The sequence below is a fragment of the Hippichthys cyanospilos genome, chromosome 2 (genome assembly GCF_059441005.1).
Source record: "Hippichthys cyanospilos isolate Australia breed blue-spotted pipefish chromosome 2, RoL_Hcya_1.0, whole genome shotgun sequence".
Taxonomy (NCBI): Eukaryota; Metazoa; Chordata; class Actinopteri; order Syngnathiformes; family Syngnathidae; genus Hippichthys; species Hippichthys cyanospilos.
This window is the reverse complement of record NC_142370.1, coordinates 15,692,645-15,709,522: the sequence shown is the minus strand read 5'-3', so window position 1 is coordinate 15,709,522 and position 16,878 is coordinate 15,692,645. Positions and strand designations below refer to the sequence as shown.

Here is a 16,878-nt window from a genome sequence, read left to right as displayed (position 1 = left end):
AGAAAATGTAATCTCCACAAAAGAAGGCTAGAGCTGAGATTCAACTCCCAAACTTCAGAATTTCGAAATAGATGTACTTGGCCACTGCCACGTTTGTTCCCCGGATTACACTTTTTGCTTTTGCCACTGTTATAGTTGCTTACTATGGATTTCACAGGTGAAAAAAAAAGGTTTAAAAGCCTTTCACTTTATTCTTCTGAGTCCATATCTTATTACACTACCATCATGTCACTGGACATGATGGACATGAGGAGCAACAAATTGTAGACTGTAGATTTCCAGCAGATGGTTTTGCAAAAAGGAAGATGCGTGTTCACAGAAAGTTGTTCATACCTGATTGCTTGTGCGCAAATGGTTGTACTCCATCTTGTGTGTGCATGTGTATGAACAGTGTTAGGAAAATTGCATTACAAAAGTAATATAATTACTGTAATTACCTTTTGCTGTTAAGCGGTAGTGTAATGCATTACACACAAAAATGTGTGTGCATTATCATGCATTTCTAACCTGAAAGTGTTTTTTTTTTTTTTTAAACCAAATTCGCCCAAAACACCAACAGAACAGAGAAAAATCTAAGGCAAGATGTTTACTTCCTGTTATTTATATCTACTACCGCACAGATGAGTGAGCAGCAGCAGATGATACATTTAAAATGGACATACACCCATTACCTTCAGTCCATCACAGATAAAGACAAGAAGAATACAATAGGTAGGTGCACTTTGTGTGCAACACCTCACAAAATAGCACCAGTAATTTGACAAACCATTTAGAGGGGTGCCATAGTAATGTGGAGTTAAGAAAAGAAAACATGCGGAAGATTGAGAGTAGGGATGCAACAAAGCAGGTAAGATGACCGTTTTCTCGTTCAGGGATGCCATTTTGACCTTAGGGGACTTGCGTCCGCCACAAGTATATCGCAGGTAGAACATATGCTGCCAAATTCCAGAGTGGATTCGCCAGCATTTTGAACCCTTGACAGTGAGATCCCTGTCGCAACTAGCAATAATTACAAGGTAAACTGCCACTAATTTTCACTGTACAATTGTATGCTGTATGTATTAAAGTAATACGATAGTAGTGTAATGCCTTACATTTCAAATACAGTAATATTATAATGTAACAAATTACTTCAAAATGACTGTAATAAGTAACAAATAATGCATTACAGTTTTAAAGTAACTTCCCCAATGCTGTATGTGAAGTACTAGTGCAGGAAAACTGCGCGTGTAAGTGTGCGTGTGCATGCGCTTCACACTGTGGTCTCGCATCATCACCTCAGCAGATTGGAGCAGCAGCTGATGGTGGTTATCAAATCCCCGCTGGTTCTCCGTCAGTCTCTTTCCATTCTTGTCCCGCCAGCATTTCAGGGCGCTCTCCCCGCTAAAGCAAGGCTAAATCAAATCACTTCCCACAACCGCGCGATTAAGGCTTGCCAAATTGTTAATCATCCAGAGAGGTGGTGAAAAAGGTGCATGTCAAGAGGCAAAACAAGGATTTTTAAGGTAGGAGAGTGCATCAGACAATCAATTTCACCCGATATTGTGGCTTGGTTTCCTTTAAATGGTGACAATACTGTAGAGACTACAACAGCAATTTGCACATGCAATATGCTTGATTCAAATTGTTTGTGTGACTGCCTTTGTTCCTTCGAGATTTTACAAAAACACAATCATGTCAAGGATGCAAACAAGGCATGATACTTATTGGTCATTTTCAATAGTGAAAAAATATATAAAATGATAACTACATTATTTGCAATTCATATTTATACTTTAATTATACTTGAATTTAATTTATATTAATGCTTAAAAAACACTAACATTTGCCATTGATTAGAAATCACTACATTTGCTAAAGGCTCAAATAACGAGCAATGACGGTTCACATAATTTGGTTTGGTCATGTGATATTTGCTAGATGAGCTGTGATTATTACCTGAGCCTTGAACACGAGACATCTTCAATCAGCAGCAAGTGAAAAAATATGTTTCTTAAGGTATTTGTACGTTTGTAATTTTATGAAATTAACAATAGACATACTAACTTTATTTACTGTTGAACATGGCTAAATACTTTGAGTATCTCTTTAAATCACACAGCACTATGCACTACAAAAACTTGAAAGTCAGTTTTAGAATAAACCTAAAATGTAGTAGAATGTAGACCTGGAATTTCTTCTGTACATGTACAAATGCTTAATGTTTCAGTTCTTTCGACCTATTTTGCTACTCTCCGACAAGAAACAGAGCAACAACACTTATAACAGGAATTTGATCCATGACTCGGCCAATACGTTTCCTCTATCGTGAAAAAAAACAACAAAAAAAACAAAAAACAAACAAACACTGGATATCTGTTGCCATTTGGGAGAAGAGCAAGTTGTGCAAAATGCACTAAACAAGTAAGACATGAATTCAAAAGTTTACATTGTGAATTTCCTTTAAGCTCCTATCCCACTAAGGGGCGAACGTTGGCAAAGTGTCTGCCAAGGTAGCGGAATGTGGAATGTGTGGGACTAAAATGTCTTGGACAGGGCATTTTGATAATAATTGATCTAGTTGTTTTTGTATTATAAAAAATATACACAAAAATTAAAGGGCCAATATTATGGTATTTGAAACGTCCCACAGTAAAATATAGGCATATAAATGAATATTTGGCACATTGGCAATTTAATTACTTATTAAATATGAGTTTTATGGTATGATATTTCTTACCAGGAAGTGAAATGTCTTGTTTGCTGAAGCAACACCCTCACCGTGTGGCTACCTCGCTCCCTTCAACCTCATTAAATGTTGTCCGGACACGAAACATCCAGTCATCCATCCATCCATCATCTTGATTACTTTTCCTCACAAGGCTTCATTCAGCCAAGTAAATGGATGTGCCAAAACAGGTGTTTTGCTTACATTAAAATGCAAAACAATGTCAAACGACTGCCAAGAGCCCTTAGCCATGCTAAGAGACATTTCTTCTATCAAATCAGTTCTGTAGGAAACCAGTATTGATTACAACAGTTCCGCCGGCGGGTGGATTATTTACGTCTGACTTTAATTGTCTGGCTGTGTGCTCTCAAACACTCATTTCCACCACTTATGCATTTTTTACTGTAAAATGTTCGAACAGATGAGTGCAATGTTGCCGTTTACTTGGCCGACTCCCTTCTCCTCAACTCCGGAACCAAAACAGAACTAAAAGTCGTGGATAATGTCGGCCTCTTGTAAATCTGCTCCGGCGGGACCGGTGCTGAGCACGCAGAAAGTACCTTTAAAGTACTGGACACTTAAGGACAGGCACTATGTGCTTTCATGTTGATAAAACTTTTCATGTTTCTCTTTAAACCAATTTCAGCAGTGTCTCTTATTTTCTGCCTCATCAGGCCATTTTAGCTGACACTTCTTAGATTAGGTTTCCCCCATATAAGCTATTGTGGGAGTAAAATATCTTCTGCAGTGTTTCATCCTTGTAACAGGAAATTCTCTAGAGGGCTTGAACAGAGCACTGGGTCACTGTGACTTTTGGGTCAGCGGAAATGTGTCTGCACAGCAAGGGTCTCATTATTCCGTGGTGGAACGCTTCCATCGGACGTCAACAGCAGGCCTGAATCCATTTGGTCCCTGAATATATAGAGTCAAACCTTTGCCGTGCACATGTTCAATCTTGCCCATTGGCTGGGGTGAGCTGATTATGTTCTGAACTTTGATCACATTTTAATCTGCCCTCACTTGGCTTTGACACACTATTTCAAGACCCTTCTTTAATCCGTTCAAGTCTGTAAGCGGTGCCTTTGAGCTTCTGGGTCACCAAAATTTGCATGTTTGCATGTATTGTGAATTCCCGCTTGGTCCAGCTTGTTTGCTGACCTCATGCTGGATAGGAGTGGTCCCAATTTACATGCATTATGTATGTAGCTCATGGTCATGAGGCAGATGCTGGCAGACCATTATCCTGCTGGGCAGAAGCTGTTCTTTTCGTTTGTCTTTCCTCTTCAGTCAACCACTTGTCTTCTGGCTTGGATCTGTTTTGTTTGCGAGACGATATCTGGATACACTCACTCAATTAATTCCTGTATCTGCAACTTTTCTACTAAACGTTAACGTTTGGCTCAGTATGCCACCAATGATTTGGTAAGTTTCTATTGTCGGTCCGCTGGCCCGTGTTACAGCAGCAGAACATTTACTCACCACTGAATGCACCCGAGGAGAAAAACACAATCATGTTCTGCGTGTACATTGACCAAGTATGACTATCTTTTCAAACCTCAGAAGTGAAAATTCAACAGAGAGTGATGTGTGTTGCTCCACCTTTACACATACATTTGTATGAACAGCTTACTTCAAATAAACACCTGTAACACTTTGCACTCATGCATATAAACACCCACTTCTTGAACAAATGTGATAGCATATTCAAATACTTTTAGGTTGTGAGGATTCACCGTCCTGAGTCCAGAAGGAATCATGAAGTACAATCTGGGTAAATCAGTTCGTTCCCGCTCTCTTAGTCATTCTGTTGCAGAATAAAAACATTACGTCATTCATCCCTATTGTGAGTTTATGGCCCGCAGTCCCAGTGTATTTTGAGACTCGAGCTTGAAATCTAATATTGCTAATTGCCCTCATTAGCATGACTTTGAGGGCGCAACTTGGGCATTTGGACACAGACCTTCATGGCTGCAATGTTTAGTTCTATCCAAAGGGAACTGGGATACTATTGAGTGTTGGCTGGGGCTAAGTGGGATGTTTTAATTAGCCAACTGAACCCTGAGTATTCCCTTTGTGTGCTGCCCTTTTCTCTGTACAACTTCATGTGTCTGCCAATGTCCATGTTTGAATGTGTGTGCACTCCAAATACCGGGGCTGTAGCTAATGAGACAGCCATTTGTTTAATGTAATCACCAACAAGTTTGTGTCCCCCTGGCACAGGAGATAGCCACGATATAAAAAAGTGGGTTTAAATCCCATTAACACATCATGCCCCACCGCTGAGTCTCTTCCATCTAATTCGTCGTCAAAGTGTTGTCGCATGCGATCATCCAGGCTGCCAGCGCACCAGCCAGCCAACACTGAATCCATTCACGCAAGGTGCACCCACAGCTCCACCCATCTCTGTTTTTGCTCTTGCTATTATAGTTTTCATTCAACTAGAACCACTGCTGAAGAAAGCACAGTTCCTCTACGTAATCAATCGAGACAAACGAGGGATGAAGCCAACACCCTTTTGTTTTTTAATGCTTAATGGAAAAAAAAAATACTAATGTACTGTACAAACCTCCATCTACCAAATTAGATGAAACTGATTAATTATTTAGTATATGTTTTTAAATGTATGTAGGTGGCTATTCCGTTTTCTTCCTTTTTCACTCTTTGAAAAGTGAGTAAAGACAGGTTTGTTAGAGATGCCGTGGACCTGAAGCAAGAGTCGGTGGGAGAAATGAGTCCGTTTGGCAATGTTTCGATGAGGTAGAATAAACTCAGGCACGTATACATGGGGGTCAAAACTCAAAAACAGACTTTGTAGCCAAACATGAGCTGAATCAATTTGTTCACAGCTCCCAATTCCTCATCATTTGTTGATTTTATGAATAGTACATTTACAAAGAAGTTGCCTCACGGGATTATAGCGCAGTTGTGATTTGTAGGGTCGATTTGAGGTCACGAGTAGGGAAAGCACAGAGGGTGCCTTGTATTATGGTATGTAGGCTCATAAAATGAAAAGACAGTCCTGCATTAGAGGATGTACCTGCGCTAAGATGTACAATAGTGAGCTTGACTCAGAAGATTACGCCCTTTGAATGTGTACACAATGTCTGTCACAGCGGAGTAGATATTGGTGTCCAGTTGATCGAAGAATCCCGATCATCTGAAAAGTACAACACCGGGATGGGACTAGTATATTCACCTGACAAAAGAGATGTTTTATATATTGACTGGAATTTTTTTCTCATTACTAATCATAAATACTTTTGTCTACTGTTTATTCTCTAGCGTTTGTGCAAGGCCAAATTAATGCACACTAGTAATGCTGCATGACAGATTTGTTTCAGGAACATCAAACATTCGTTTTAGCCCATAGAAGCTTAGAGATATTCTGGCGGCAAAGTGACTTTAATTTTGGATTCTCTTGCAAACTTTGTGGAAATGGATGCTAGGAAATGGTGCTCCTCACCACCTTTGTTGGATCATGAAGAGGTCTGACGGATCTCTTTATAATCATTCTAGAGATACTGAAGTCCCTATTGAGTTCAATTTAGAGCCTATAACTGATACCTCCGTGTCAGCCACTGGCGGTGCAGTCAAGGAATAGATTGGAGTAAATAAAAAAATGTAGATCGAAATCAAGTTTGTGTTAGAACTACAGGCTTTTATCTGTCAAGTCAAGCATGAAGAAAGAAAGGCAAGCGAAAAGAAAGCCATGAAACAGCATGATTGTCTGGACAGATTTCTTATAATTGGGGTATTTTAATGCAGATGGCCTCTAGGGCAGCTGAGTCATCCTCTAGGGGCTTACTGTCCTGTCAGTGAGGGTCAAATCAATGCCTCAGACTAGGACAGCAGCTGGCTGGCTTTTCTCCCCCTTCATAGGATATGCCAGCTGCCTTTTTTTCCTGAATAAATGATGATGCTTTTTAAGGGTGCAAACAAAAGAGCACGGTCATGTGTCTTCAAGAAACTGTCATTTGCCAATTGATGGTTTAATATTTTTTGTGTCACCTTTATTATTACTTTTTTTTTCAAGTCCTCTCCCCATAATTACATTACAAAAGTTTAAAGGTCTGAAGAGGAAAGGATTTTGGTGTCTGTCCTTTAAAAAAAAACTAAATTTTCTCATGACATGAGTTTAATTTACAAATTACAGACCAGTAACATTGTTTAGTATTACTATACTCAAGTGGCCTTTGGACATATAAAGACCTCCAACCTTCAGGAATTGAGTAAATAAATGCCGCTTTGTCAGAATTATTCAAATACAAGACATCATATATCATATCTGACCCTGTGCTAGGATGAAAGGTGCCAAGCCTAATTTACAGTATGTGCAAATCAAAGGATTTATCAGACCACACCCAGTGTATTCACAAAGCCCATCATCATCATCATCATAATTTGCTTACTACCTATTGTTGATTAGTCATACTACACTACATTGAATGTTTTCAGATAGTGGTTGCAAATATTCTGTTTTCGTAGATATTTTCACTCCAGAATCCTCTTGATTGACTCATGAGATTACAGTCAGTACTTCTGCGATCAGCTGATGTAATATTCTTTCAGGTTTACTATAGTTGAATATTATCAATCTTTTACAGAAGTATCAAGACACCTGGGCTGTAGAATGTAACCTACAGTCCAGCCCGTTCTCCACCCCCATCAAGGTGTGTCACAATTCTCTTCTTAGTCCAGAGAACAACTGATTGCAGGATCTACAGTATATTAGACAGCTAAACAGCATGTGGTTGAAGACCACAAGAAGTAGTCTGATTGAGGGCAGAAAGAAAATTAACTGCTAAACACAGCAATCATATTGGGAAAAGTAGTCCAGTGACCTAAGTTTACATGGCTTTTACCTGTCAGTGTTATACAAACACTACTGGTTTTGTCAATGTAAAAATATGCCAAGTGAGTTTATCAGGTACTATGCTGCAGGGCTCAATGATTTATCATTTTGGGACGAAAATCTCAGACAACATGATTTTAAATGTCAGAGCTGGTTATTTTTTGTTCAATGTTTATTTTTATTGGGTGTGTTACTGTGGACAGCTCACACAATGTAGCTCTTAAGCGTTTAAAAAAAAAGAAAAAACGTGTCATGTCTGCATCATGCTGTCAATCATACTACAAAAAATGATTGCACTCACCTCTCAGATATCTTACTTGCAGCAGCAACAACAAGCCGTGTGATATGAATCCACATCTCTGTGGTGACAAATAGACTACTCCTCTGCAAGTAGGACTTCCACCAAAGGCAAATTGCTAATGTGAAGTTCATAAAGGATGGCCCCAATATACAGTAAGTGTTTAGATGAAGTATGAGTGCTTAAGTGTCATGTAGACATTTCACATACTGTATATACTTCAACCGCAATAGGACAGTGAGCCCATAAGTACAAACAGAAAATCAGGCATGCAATAAGACAACATTTATTCCCAATTTAGCCCATGTTATTGGCTGAGGTCAGCGATCTCGAAGAGCTCGAGGTCAAACACAAATTAAATGGGGCATTCCAGAATTAGCAGACTTTTGGGCATCAGAACTCATGAGCAAGACTTTCATTTGAATGATTTTCTGCTACATATTCAAAATAAAGTATCAAAGGCTTGATTAGTTCAGCTTCCAGATCAGTTGTTATTGCATGATTTAATACTTGCCGCAACCCTGGCACTCTAATCACAGTCAGAGGGTTGCAGGTGACAGGGTTGCAAATCCCAAGGAAAGTTACCTTTCTTACCTTTTCTAAACCCATTATTTTGGAAAACTGTTTGATGAGGCCAAATCCAGCCTATTATGTGATTCACTGCCCTCAACCATCCTAAAAATGTCATGGGAACAGGGTTGCCTGCATGTTGTGCGTGGGATACACGTTACTTGAATAATACTTATTTGACATATTTTAACCCTTTTAAAAAAAACAAAAAAACCCAACTTTTTTGTATGTTAAATAGATTGTATGACAAAAACAGAAAAGTAGAAATATTTCCATGTGCCCTGGGACTTACTGGCCATGTGTGTGGCGTACCTCTTGCGCAAAATCAGTCAGGATAGGATGCAGCTCTGCTACGACCCCCAAAAGGATAAGCGGTCAAAAATGGATGGTTGAATCTAGAAGAGCACTTGTTGGTAATGTCTAGCAACCTCACATTGTCATTAAAACGAAGTGTACCAATATCCCACGGGCCACAATCAATACCTTGATTAACTCTATGCAAGATGGTGCTTTTATCTTTCTCCCCACGTCTACCTTTGCGTCATCCATTGCTTCTTCCTTATCTGAAGTAGGGAGCGAGCTGCTCCTCTTGGGCCGTGAGAGGTTAAGTGCCTTGTTGAACGCAACCTCAGCCCATACTTTTCACACCTGATGTGCGGTCATTGACTCACTGTTTCTGGGATGTCACCAGTGGGGTTGGCAGAGCACTCATACTCACCGTTTTTCATTGCACTGAACTTTAAATGTAAGGTTCAGTTTTGTTCTCCTTTTGATTTTTTTTTCTTTTACTTCATGTCAGGAATTTTCCACACATTTTTGGATCTTCCTGTGTAGCTGTCAGAGAGAAGTCAGCTAAATAAATATATAAATGCAAAAGCTGAAGCTGCAGACAACAATATATTTGGATCATATTCAATGTAGACTTCACAAAGCATCCACAACACAAATTTAGAAAATGCCCCGCATGTGGCAAATATTGCATTTAAATAGACAGTTGAAGACGAAGTTGAAGTTAGATGTCATTTTTGACAACTTGCTTTTTGCCAAATTTTTTGACAGAATGGAAAGCACACAGCAAACTATAACTTCTTTCATTATGTTTTCAAGATCATGTTTTCTATGGATTAAATTGGTTTAAGCCTTTCATTTGATATTTTTCATCATTTTATTTGTTTTCTCAGAGGAGCATGAACTAAACACAGAAAATAAATCAACACTACAAACCCAAGTTGTTACCAAAAGAAAAACATATATACCACACTAAAAGATGACACCAAGCTCAATATTGTTAAATGTCACACCGCTTTCAGTTAGTGGTTAGCGAAAAACACATTTTCTAAACCAGAAACTAAAAATAAATGAAGATGAATTCGTCTTACATTTATCGTCTTAAACTGATACGATCGATGACACGAAAGATGCTTTAAAGTACTTTGTTTAATTTTTGCCCCTTATTCATGCAGCGTAATATATTATACACCTGTGGTGCACTTGAATCGACATGCAATTGCTGCCAGAGATCAACGTCTGCCTGTTTAAGAGGTTAGAAAACAGAAGGTAAAGCGGTTGTCAATGGCAACTGTGCCAAAGTACATTAAAAGGGGTTCACCCACATCCACCCCCATGACTCCAATTTGCCTAGATGTTGGCACAGCTAGCCATTCTTCCAAGTGCTTAAGTAGAAAGTGGGATGGAAAAGAGATTCATAGCAGTTGTATCCTTCAAATATATGATCATTTTGTGCTAAGTGGTAAATGTGAAAGTATATAATATATAGTTGTTGTATAATATAGTTGTATAATATATAGTTATATAGTTGCTGCAGATGCACATCACATTACTGTGATGAGACGCATATGAGGAAAATGAACGGTTCATTCAGTAGTTTTTTGATGAGGGGGATGGTACTTGCCTAAAGTAAACTCAAATGTGATAGGGGCTGATGTTCTTTTTTTTTTTCTTTTTTTTTACATGTTGTGGCGGACACTAGGACCATGTCTCTCACCCAGTAGGCATGTCTCTATGATCCTTTGATGCTTTGAACCTGTTGGCTTTGTCTTTGCTGTTTTGGACTTTGTTGTATCAGTTTTGTGATGGCATGCGAAGAGTAAAGATCTCCACTAGCACAGCAACGTGTGGTTTCTTCGCCTCGCCACAATGTATCTCTTTTTTTTTTTTTTTACATTTATCTCTATGCTTTGCTTTCTTCCACAATAGTTAATTTAACTATTTCGGTTCTATCGGAATATAGCACTGTATTGCAATTGTGATATGGCAGAATCATATTGCTGTTTTTTGCACTTTCTTCTGTATCATATTCATCAGAATCATAATATCAGGACCAACTGTCATTTTCTGTATGAATTAACTTGTCACAGTTTATGACATGTTCTAGTTGAGGTCACAGCTCAATTTCGTTTGAATTAGGTGTCTCTATACTAAGGCGGCGATGTTCGCGCGGCAATGTGCCATGTAGTTGGCCTTTATTCTCTCGCGAACACCACGTGCGCTGTTTTGAAGAGTCGATGAGTGTCACTACAGCTGGGGTTGGCTGGAGCATCACAAGTGAATGTGCCCAATTAAAAACACTGTTTTTAATAACCATCTTCACTGGAATGGTCTCAACTCCAAGCCGAAAGCCATGGAAATTTCCCGTCAGGTGTTGGCCGCCATTTTCGCATCTTTGTAGTGGCTTGAGTTACAATCCTAATGATGGGCATATTTGCGCTCCTTTTAGCTTCTCTTCCGACATTTTGGAACCTAACATCATTCTGAATGTGCACCTTTTTTAAAATCTCTTGTATTTGCAGTATGTTCATCCACCCATTCATCCATTATCTTGAGCCCTCATCCTCACAGGGGTCGCAGGTGTGCTGGAGCCTATCCCAGCTGTCTTTCGGCAGTAAGCGGAGTACACCCTGAACCTGTTTGCCAGCACAATACGCCCAATAAGGCATTTTTTGATGAAAAGTAGCGAGCCGCTAAATCTGGTACGGACATATTTCCCATTTTCATCAATATCACTGCACGCTGTCCATTAAATAAAGTAAATTACAATTAAAAACAAAAGAAAAAAAAAAACGGATCACCTCAACGTAGCATGTAACTAAATGGACCAATCGTGGTCATCATGCACACAACAATTGATGCATAGCAACAATTTCTGACGTCATGTGCCGCAGGCGTAACATCACCATGTCGCTCAACACAATGTTGCGGTCATCTGATCCAATGATCGCCTCGGTCGTCTGCGGGAGTATACAAAAGCTAAAGTACCACTGCTGGTTGTGGTTTACTCTATTTTACCGCAACCACTTTAAGATTCAATTGATTAAAAAAACCATTGCCAGATTATCAACATAATTACCTCTGATTAATCAGTCAATGCTTTGTTATAGATTTGTTTGTGGTGATTGTTGAAAATGATCACCAGTGTAGTGGCTATCATCAAGTAGCTTGATTAAAAACAGTTGCTGTCAATTGTTTTTGCCATGCCATTTCCTCTTTTCACTTGGAAAAACCTCTGCTTACAGTTTAATCAGTAATGATCTCTGAACACATAGTAGACGCGGAGAAACAATCATTTGATCTCTTAAATGCAGCATGGACACAGGTTTTCTTTGCTTGGATACTTGGGAGAAAAAAACAAGGCATTGAAGTAGCTGTCCAATCTGGACTTTGTTCAAGAAACTATCTTGACTTCTACCTCATCTGTCAAGAAGATGGACAAAATTACTTTTTAAAACTTGTGATTGAGTGTTGACGTTTTTCACCCGTGGGTGACTATGAAAGGACATTTGCAACAGCATTATCATTTCATTTTCAGCCTTCAAACAAAATGTGCCTGCGACACTGATGGCATTTATTACAATATGAATTTACATTGCAGAAGTTGGCGTAGGCGGTAAACGTTAACCGCCAGAGACCACCCTCAATCACATTACTGGACCATTATTATGTGCTTTGCGTTTGGAGGGACCCTTAAATTGGGGTCTTGATGCGCATTGCTGTGATTAATGCATGAATTCACTTGCTTTATCTCAAGTCCGGCAGCCTATGGTCCAAGGGATGTCTGTGCAATTAAAGGCGTGTGGCAAGTGTAAGAAAAGCACTGCCTATCTGCAGATTGCAGACTGACGTGAAGAACGCGGGCAGCTCAGTGTAGGTCTCAGCAATAGGGACTATTCAGTCCTTAATCACCTCCACTAGTCATTAGGGCCTTCTTTTGTTCCATTCGTCGCTTTTTCCTGCAGATAAAATTTGCATGGCACTGTAGTGTGAGGCGCTTGGAGACTCCGTTTAAAAAAATCTCACAGAGAAAATGAGGAATGAGGAGAAGTGATGGAGTCAGACGAGAGGATTCCAGGGGATAGGTGGACCACAAGGACTCTACTAATTTGTCTCAATCCTTTCCTTTAGAAGCGTCAAACGTGACACATTTTATCTTGGAATCATGTCAAGTTCGGCTCACTTCAACCGTGACTATTTGATTTACCTTTGAATTAATCCAATTTTGAATGCTGTGGAGTGTGGAGCACTGGGAACTTGTGCAGGTACTGTGATAGAATCATTCAATATCTTAATAGTGAATCAGAGTCCTCTTGCTGCTCTTTGCACAGTCATTGATCATGTACAGTGTGTTTTTATCATAATCTAAGATTGAAAACGTGGGAGGAGATTCATCCTCAATCAGTTTTGTAGTATTCAAGGTGTTGCAAATTATATACTGTACACTGCACTGTGACATTCAAAGGGCTGCAAATGTATTAAGTCGAGAAACAAATAAACATGGAATAATATAAATAAAGTTCATTAAAGCCTTCAAGAATAGTCTGCCTGGAAATAAAACACAAACACATAACCGCAGCGCCTTAGCCTGGCATTGCTAAACAGTCAACTGTTAAACTCAATTTTTGACTTGGTTGCAATGCTTCCCTCCCTTGCTGCCCTCAAGATTCTCTTGCATCTCCTTGGCATGCCCAGTCGTCCCATGCTATGAGGAAAAGCGGGAGACCTTAATTCTTCTTCATTATTGTTATTTGGTAGAACAGGAGTGCTCATAGATCATGAGTTACCAATAGCCCCATTCAGGCTAAGAAGCCCAATACTGGGCCGTTTGCACGTGTTATAGAACACCAAAAGGCATTCCACGGAAGCGTATTCCATTTGACTCTTTTATCAATTCTATTTGAGTTGTTTATTAATTGCAGCCTTTTGGCAAATACGCACAATCATAAACTTTGTGAAACACAGATACTGCACAACGGATATTAATATTAAAATGTACTCGAGCTGCGTTTTGAGGAAAAGGAAAAGCAGCTGCTTCGAGTGCATTCAGTTAAGCTGGTGAGGCGTTCACTGATCGCTCAAAATGTTGGAAATCTGAAATACACTTAACGCACAACAAATATATAACTTGCGGATAAAAGACAAGAAAATATGAAGAGTTTAGAAAGATGAGATTATTTTGTTTTGCTATGGATCTTACATTGTTGCCAAAGTGCGGGGGTGTCTTACACACGGTAAATATGAAAATACCAGAATTTGAGCCCAAATCAATGGTGCGTCCTAAACACACGTCTTCTATTTGGGAATAATGGTATTTGTCAGCGTGTAAGATTTAGACCATTTTTCATTAAAAAGTACCAAATTAACTTTTTTATTTTCAAAAACTTGCAATGGATGTGTTCTTAATGACCAATTGTATGATTTAAATATAATCTTAGGTCTAGTAATCATGAAATTATATTGCAGGGGGGGGTGGCACTCCTGCGGGGCAGCCTGGTTTGTTATAGCTATGGACAATGGTAAATGCAGCACCTGCAGCACCCCCTGCTGTCCGTAATGAAAAATGGCCTCAATCTTACACACTATCCCATTAAGGTCTTTAAATACACATGTCGTGATATGTAAATTGTGAAGATGGTTGTGTCATGTCATTTTTTGTGCTTATTTTACAATGCAATTGGAAAATCTTTAAAATAATCAATTGCTCAGTGTTTATCAATTGAAAGGGAAGATAAGGATTAAAACTGAAAATAAGAGAGGTGTTTTGACATCACGTTTGCAGTACCAAGTTGTATAAGACCTTCCTATCGTAACATTAATTCATAATTGATTCTGTGGGCACTTCCATTTTTCTCATGGTATGACCAGCTGATGTGCTCAAACCAATTAGTTAGGGCTGGACAGAGAACAAGGCTGTTATTTGTTGCCCAATAAAGTCCATTATAGCAGATTTCATGACTAATCTTACCATAAAGGCAGTACTGCCCCCTGACCCCATGCTCCTCCCTGCCAGACTCATCAGCTTGTAATTACCTTATGTGGTTCAGCCACTAATGGCTTTTTAAAAGCTACATAGTGGGGACTAATGGCGGTGTGATGAGGAAGAATAGTAGGAAAAGAGAAAGCAGATTTTTTTTCTTTTTTTCTTTTTAAATCAAGAACCACATCATGGTTTGTAAGAAAGAAAGAAAGCCTTTCAGTTCAAAGGTTGCGGGTTCACTTCCGGCTCCAGCCTTCCTATGGGGAGTTTTCATGTTCTCCCCATGCTTGCCTCCTACTTTCCAAAAAACAGACATGGTAGGTACTAGGTATATTGGACACTTAGGTACAATATGTTTGTGAGGATGAATGGGTGTTCGTCTTTGTGTGCCCAGCCTTTGGGTAGCAAAGTGTTTAAGGCGTACCCTGCCTATTGCCCAAAGACAGCTTGAATAGGCTCCAGCACAGAGGATGAGCGGCTAAGAAAATGATAGATGAATGGATAAATGAATAATCCTAGTATTGCAAACACTCATTTCTGACGAAATCATCAATCCATCAAACTTTCTGTAGTTACTGCATAAGCACTAATCTCTTATGTATTCAAATGTGATGTCCACTTTGACAAAAACTAGACTCAGAATGGTGTTTTTCATTATTATATAGCTGAACAACAAATGCTGACTGCGCTCGATACATTTTTTGGGACACTGGGGAACTGGCCCAGAGCAATGCATTTGTTCTGCTATCGCGATATGCCGCCGGTGGTAACAGAAAACTATATTAAATCCACTGAACCTCATCAGAAGCAAATCAAACTCGAGTCATAAAAATGCTAATATTTGTGTTTCTGTGCTGAGTTCCATGATGTCGCATTCATGGCCTGCAATAAATGCTGAGTAAGATTCCTGAGGGATAGCATGGAATTTGGATCGAAATGTGTCTTAAGCGAATACTCTACTCTATAGGTGACTGATCTGTGATTGATTGTCCGTAGTGTCAATGTTTTTAAATTGATGATTGATTTGAGTCACGTCAGTTTTGAGGTCTCACAGACAGCTGTAAATTATTTTAGCTTTGTCAAGTACTGTTGCACCTTTCTAATCCTAACAATGTCTGTTATTTTATGCTGTTCTAGATACTTCTCTGCACACGAGGCAGAAGGCGCCCTCCACTGACCTGTGCCACACAAGTGAAATCAGCAGCTTGATGGATTTCAACTCTCCTGATGCCTCCCTCGACAAAGGTAATGCAATAAACATTTTTTTGACAAAGGATCAAATATAAGGTATACAAATAAAACGTTTTCAAGTTTCCACATGTAAAGAATGCTCATTGTTGTACAAGTTCCTTCAGTCGCCATCTACCAGTCATTAAATCAATTATTTTGCATTCAGACGAGTCGAAGTTTTGATGTTGCTGCAGCAAAAATGTTCCGTTTGCATCACCTGTCAGAGTATTGGCCAGATGTCCCAAAAATGTTGTTTGTAGTTAAGTTCACTGCTGAAATGCTAGCAGCTAGTTCATACCGCTAAGAAACTATCTTGAAAGACTATTCAAACTATATTGTACTCAGGATAATTGATGTAATAGTCACTATTGTTTTAACAGTTTCAGTAATCAACCACTTCATGATATTTTGAACTACTGTATTTTCCGCAGTATAAGGCGCACCTAAAAGCCTTAATTTATTTAAAAAGCTGATGGTGCGCCTTATAACCCGGTGCGCCTTATATATGGAAAAAGTTTTAAAATATGTCATTAATTGGGGGTGTGCCTTATAATCTGGTGCGCCTTATAGTGCGGAAAATACGTTAGTTTATTCATTAAGTAATTTTAATCGGCGTGATAATGAGAGCCCACCTTAAATAGATTCGTTTAAGGCCGATGCCAATTTTTGTCTAAAAGAAAAAAAATTCCTTGGAAATTCCTTGGCCATCCAAGACGCAGAGTCTCTCTAGCATGTCCTGGCTGGTCCCCGGGGCCTCCTCCCAGCGGGACATATCAGTAACACCTCACCAGGGAGATGTCAGGAGGTGTCCTAACCAGGTTCCCAAGCCACCTCAACTGACTCCTCTCAATGTGGAGAAGCAGCTCCCTGGGTGACCGTGCTTCTCACCCTATCACTAAGCCAGAACCCAGAAACCCTGCTGAGAATACTACAGGTTAGCAGCTCCCCATCTC

At 39.4% G+C, this 16,878-nt stretch overlaps 1 protein-coding gene across 2 annotated transcripts in view; it reads left to right on the top strand.

The window, feature by feature from the left end:
• Positions 1–16,878, top strand: part of kazna (kazrin, periplakin interacting protein a) — a 119,034-nt gene that overhangs the window by 55,615 nt on the left and 46,541 nt on the right. For both annotated transcript variants that reach the window (XM_088401475.1, XM_088401482.1), the window contains exon 4: positions 15,833–15,940. In XM_088401475.1, coding sequence (XP_088257601.1) covers positions 15,833–15,940 — 108 coding nt within the window. The remainder of the gene's footprint in view (positions 1–15,832; positions 15,941–16,878) is intronic.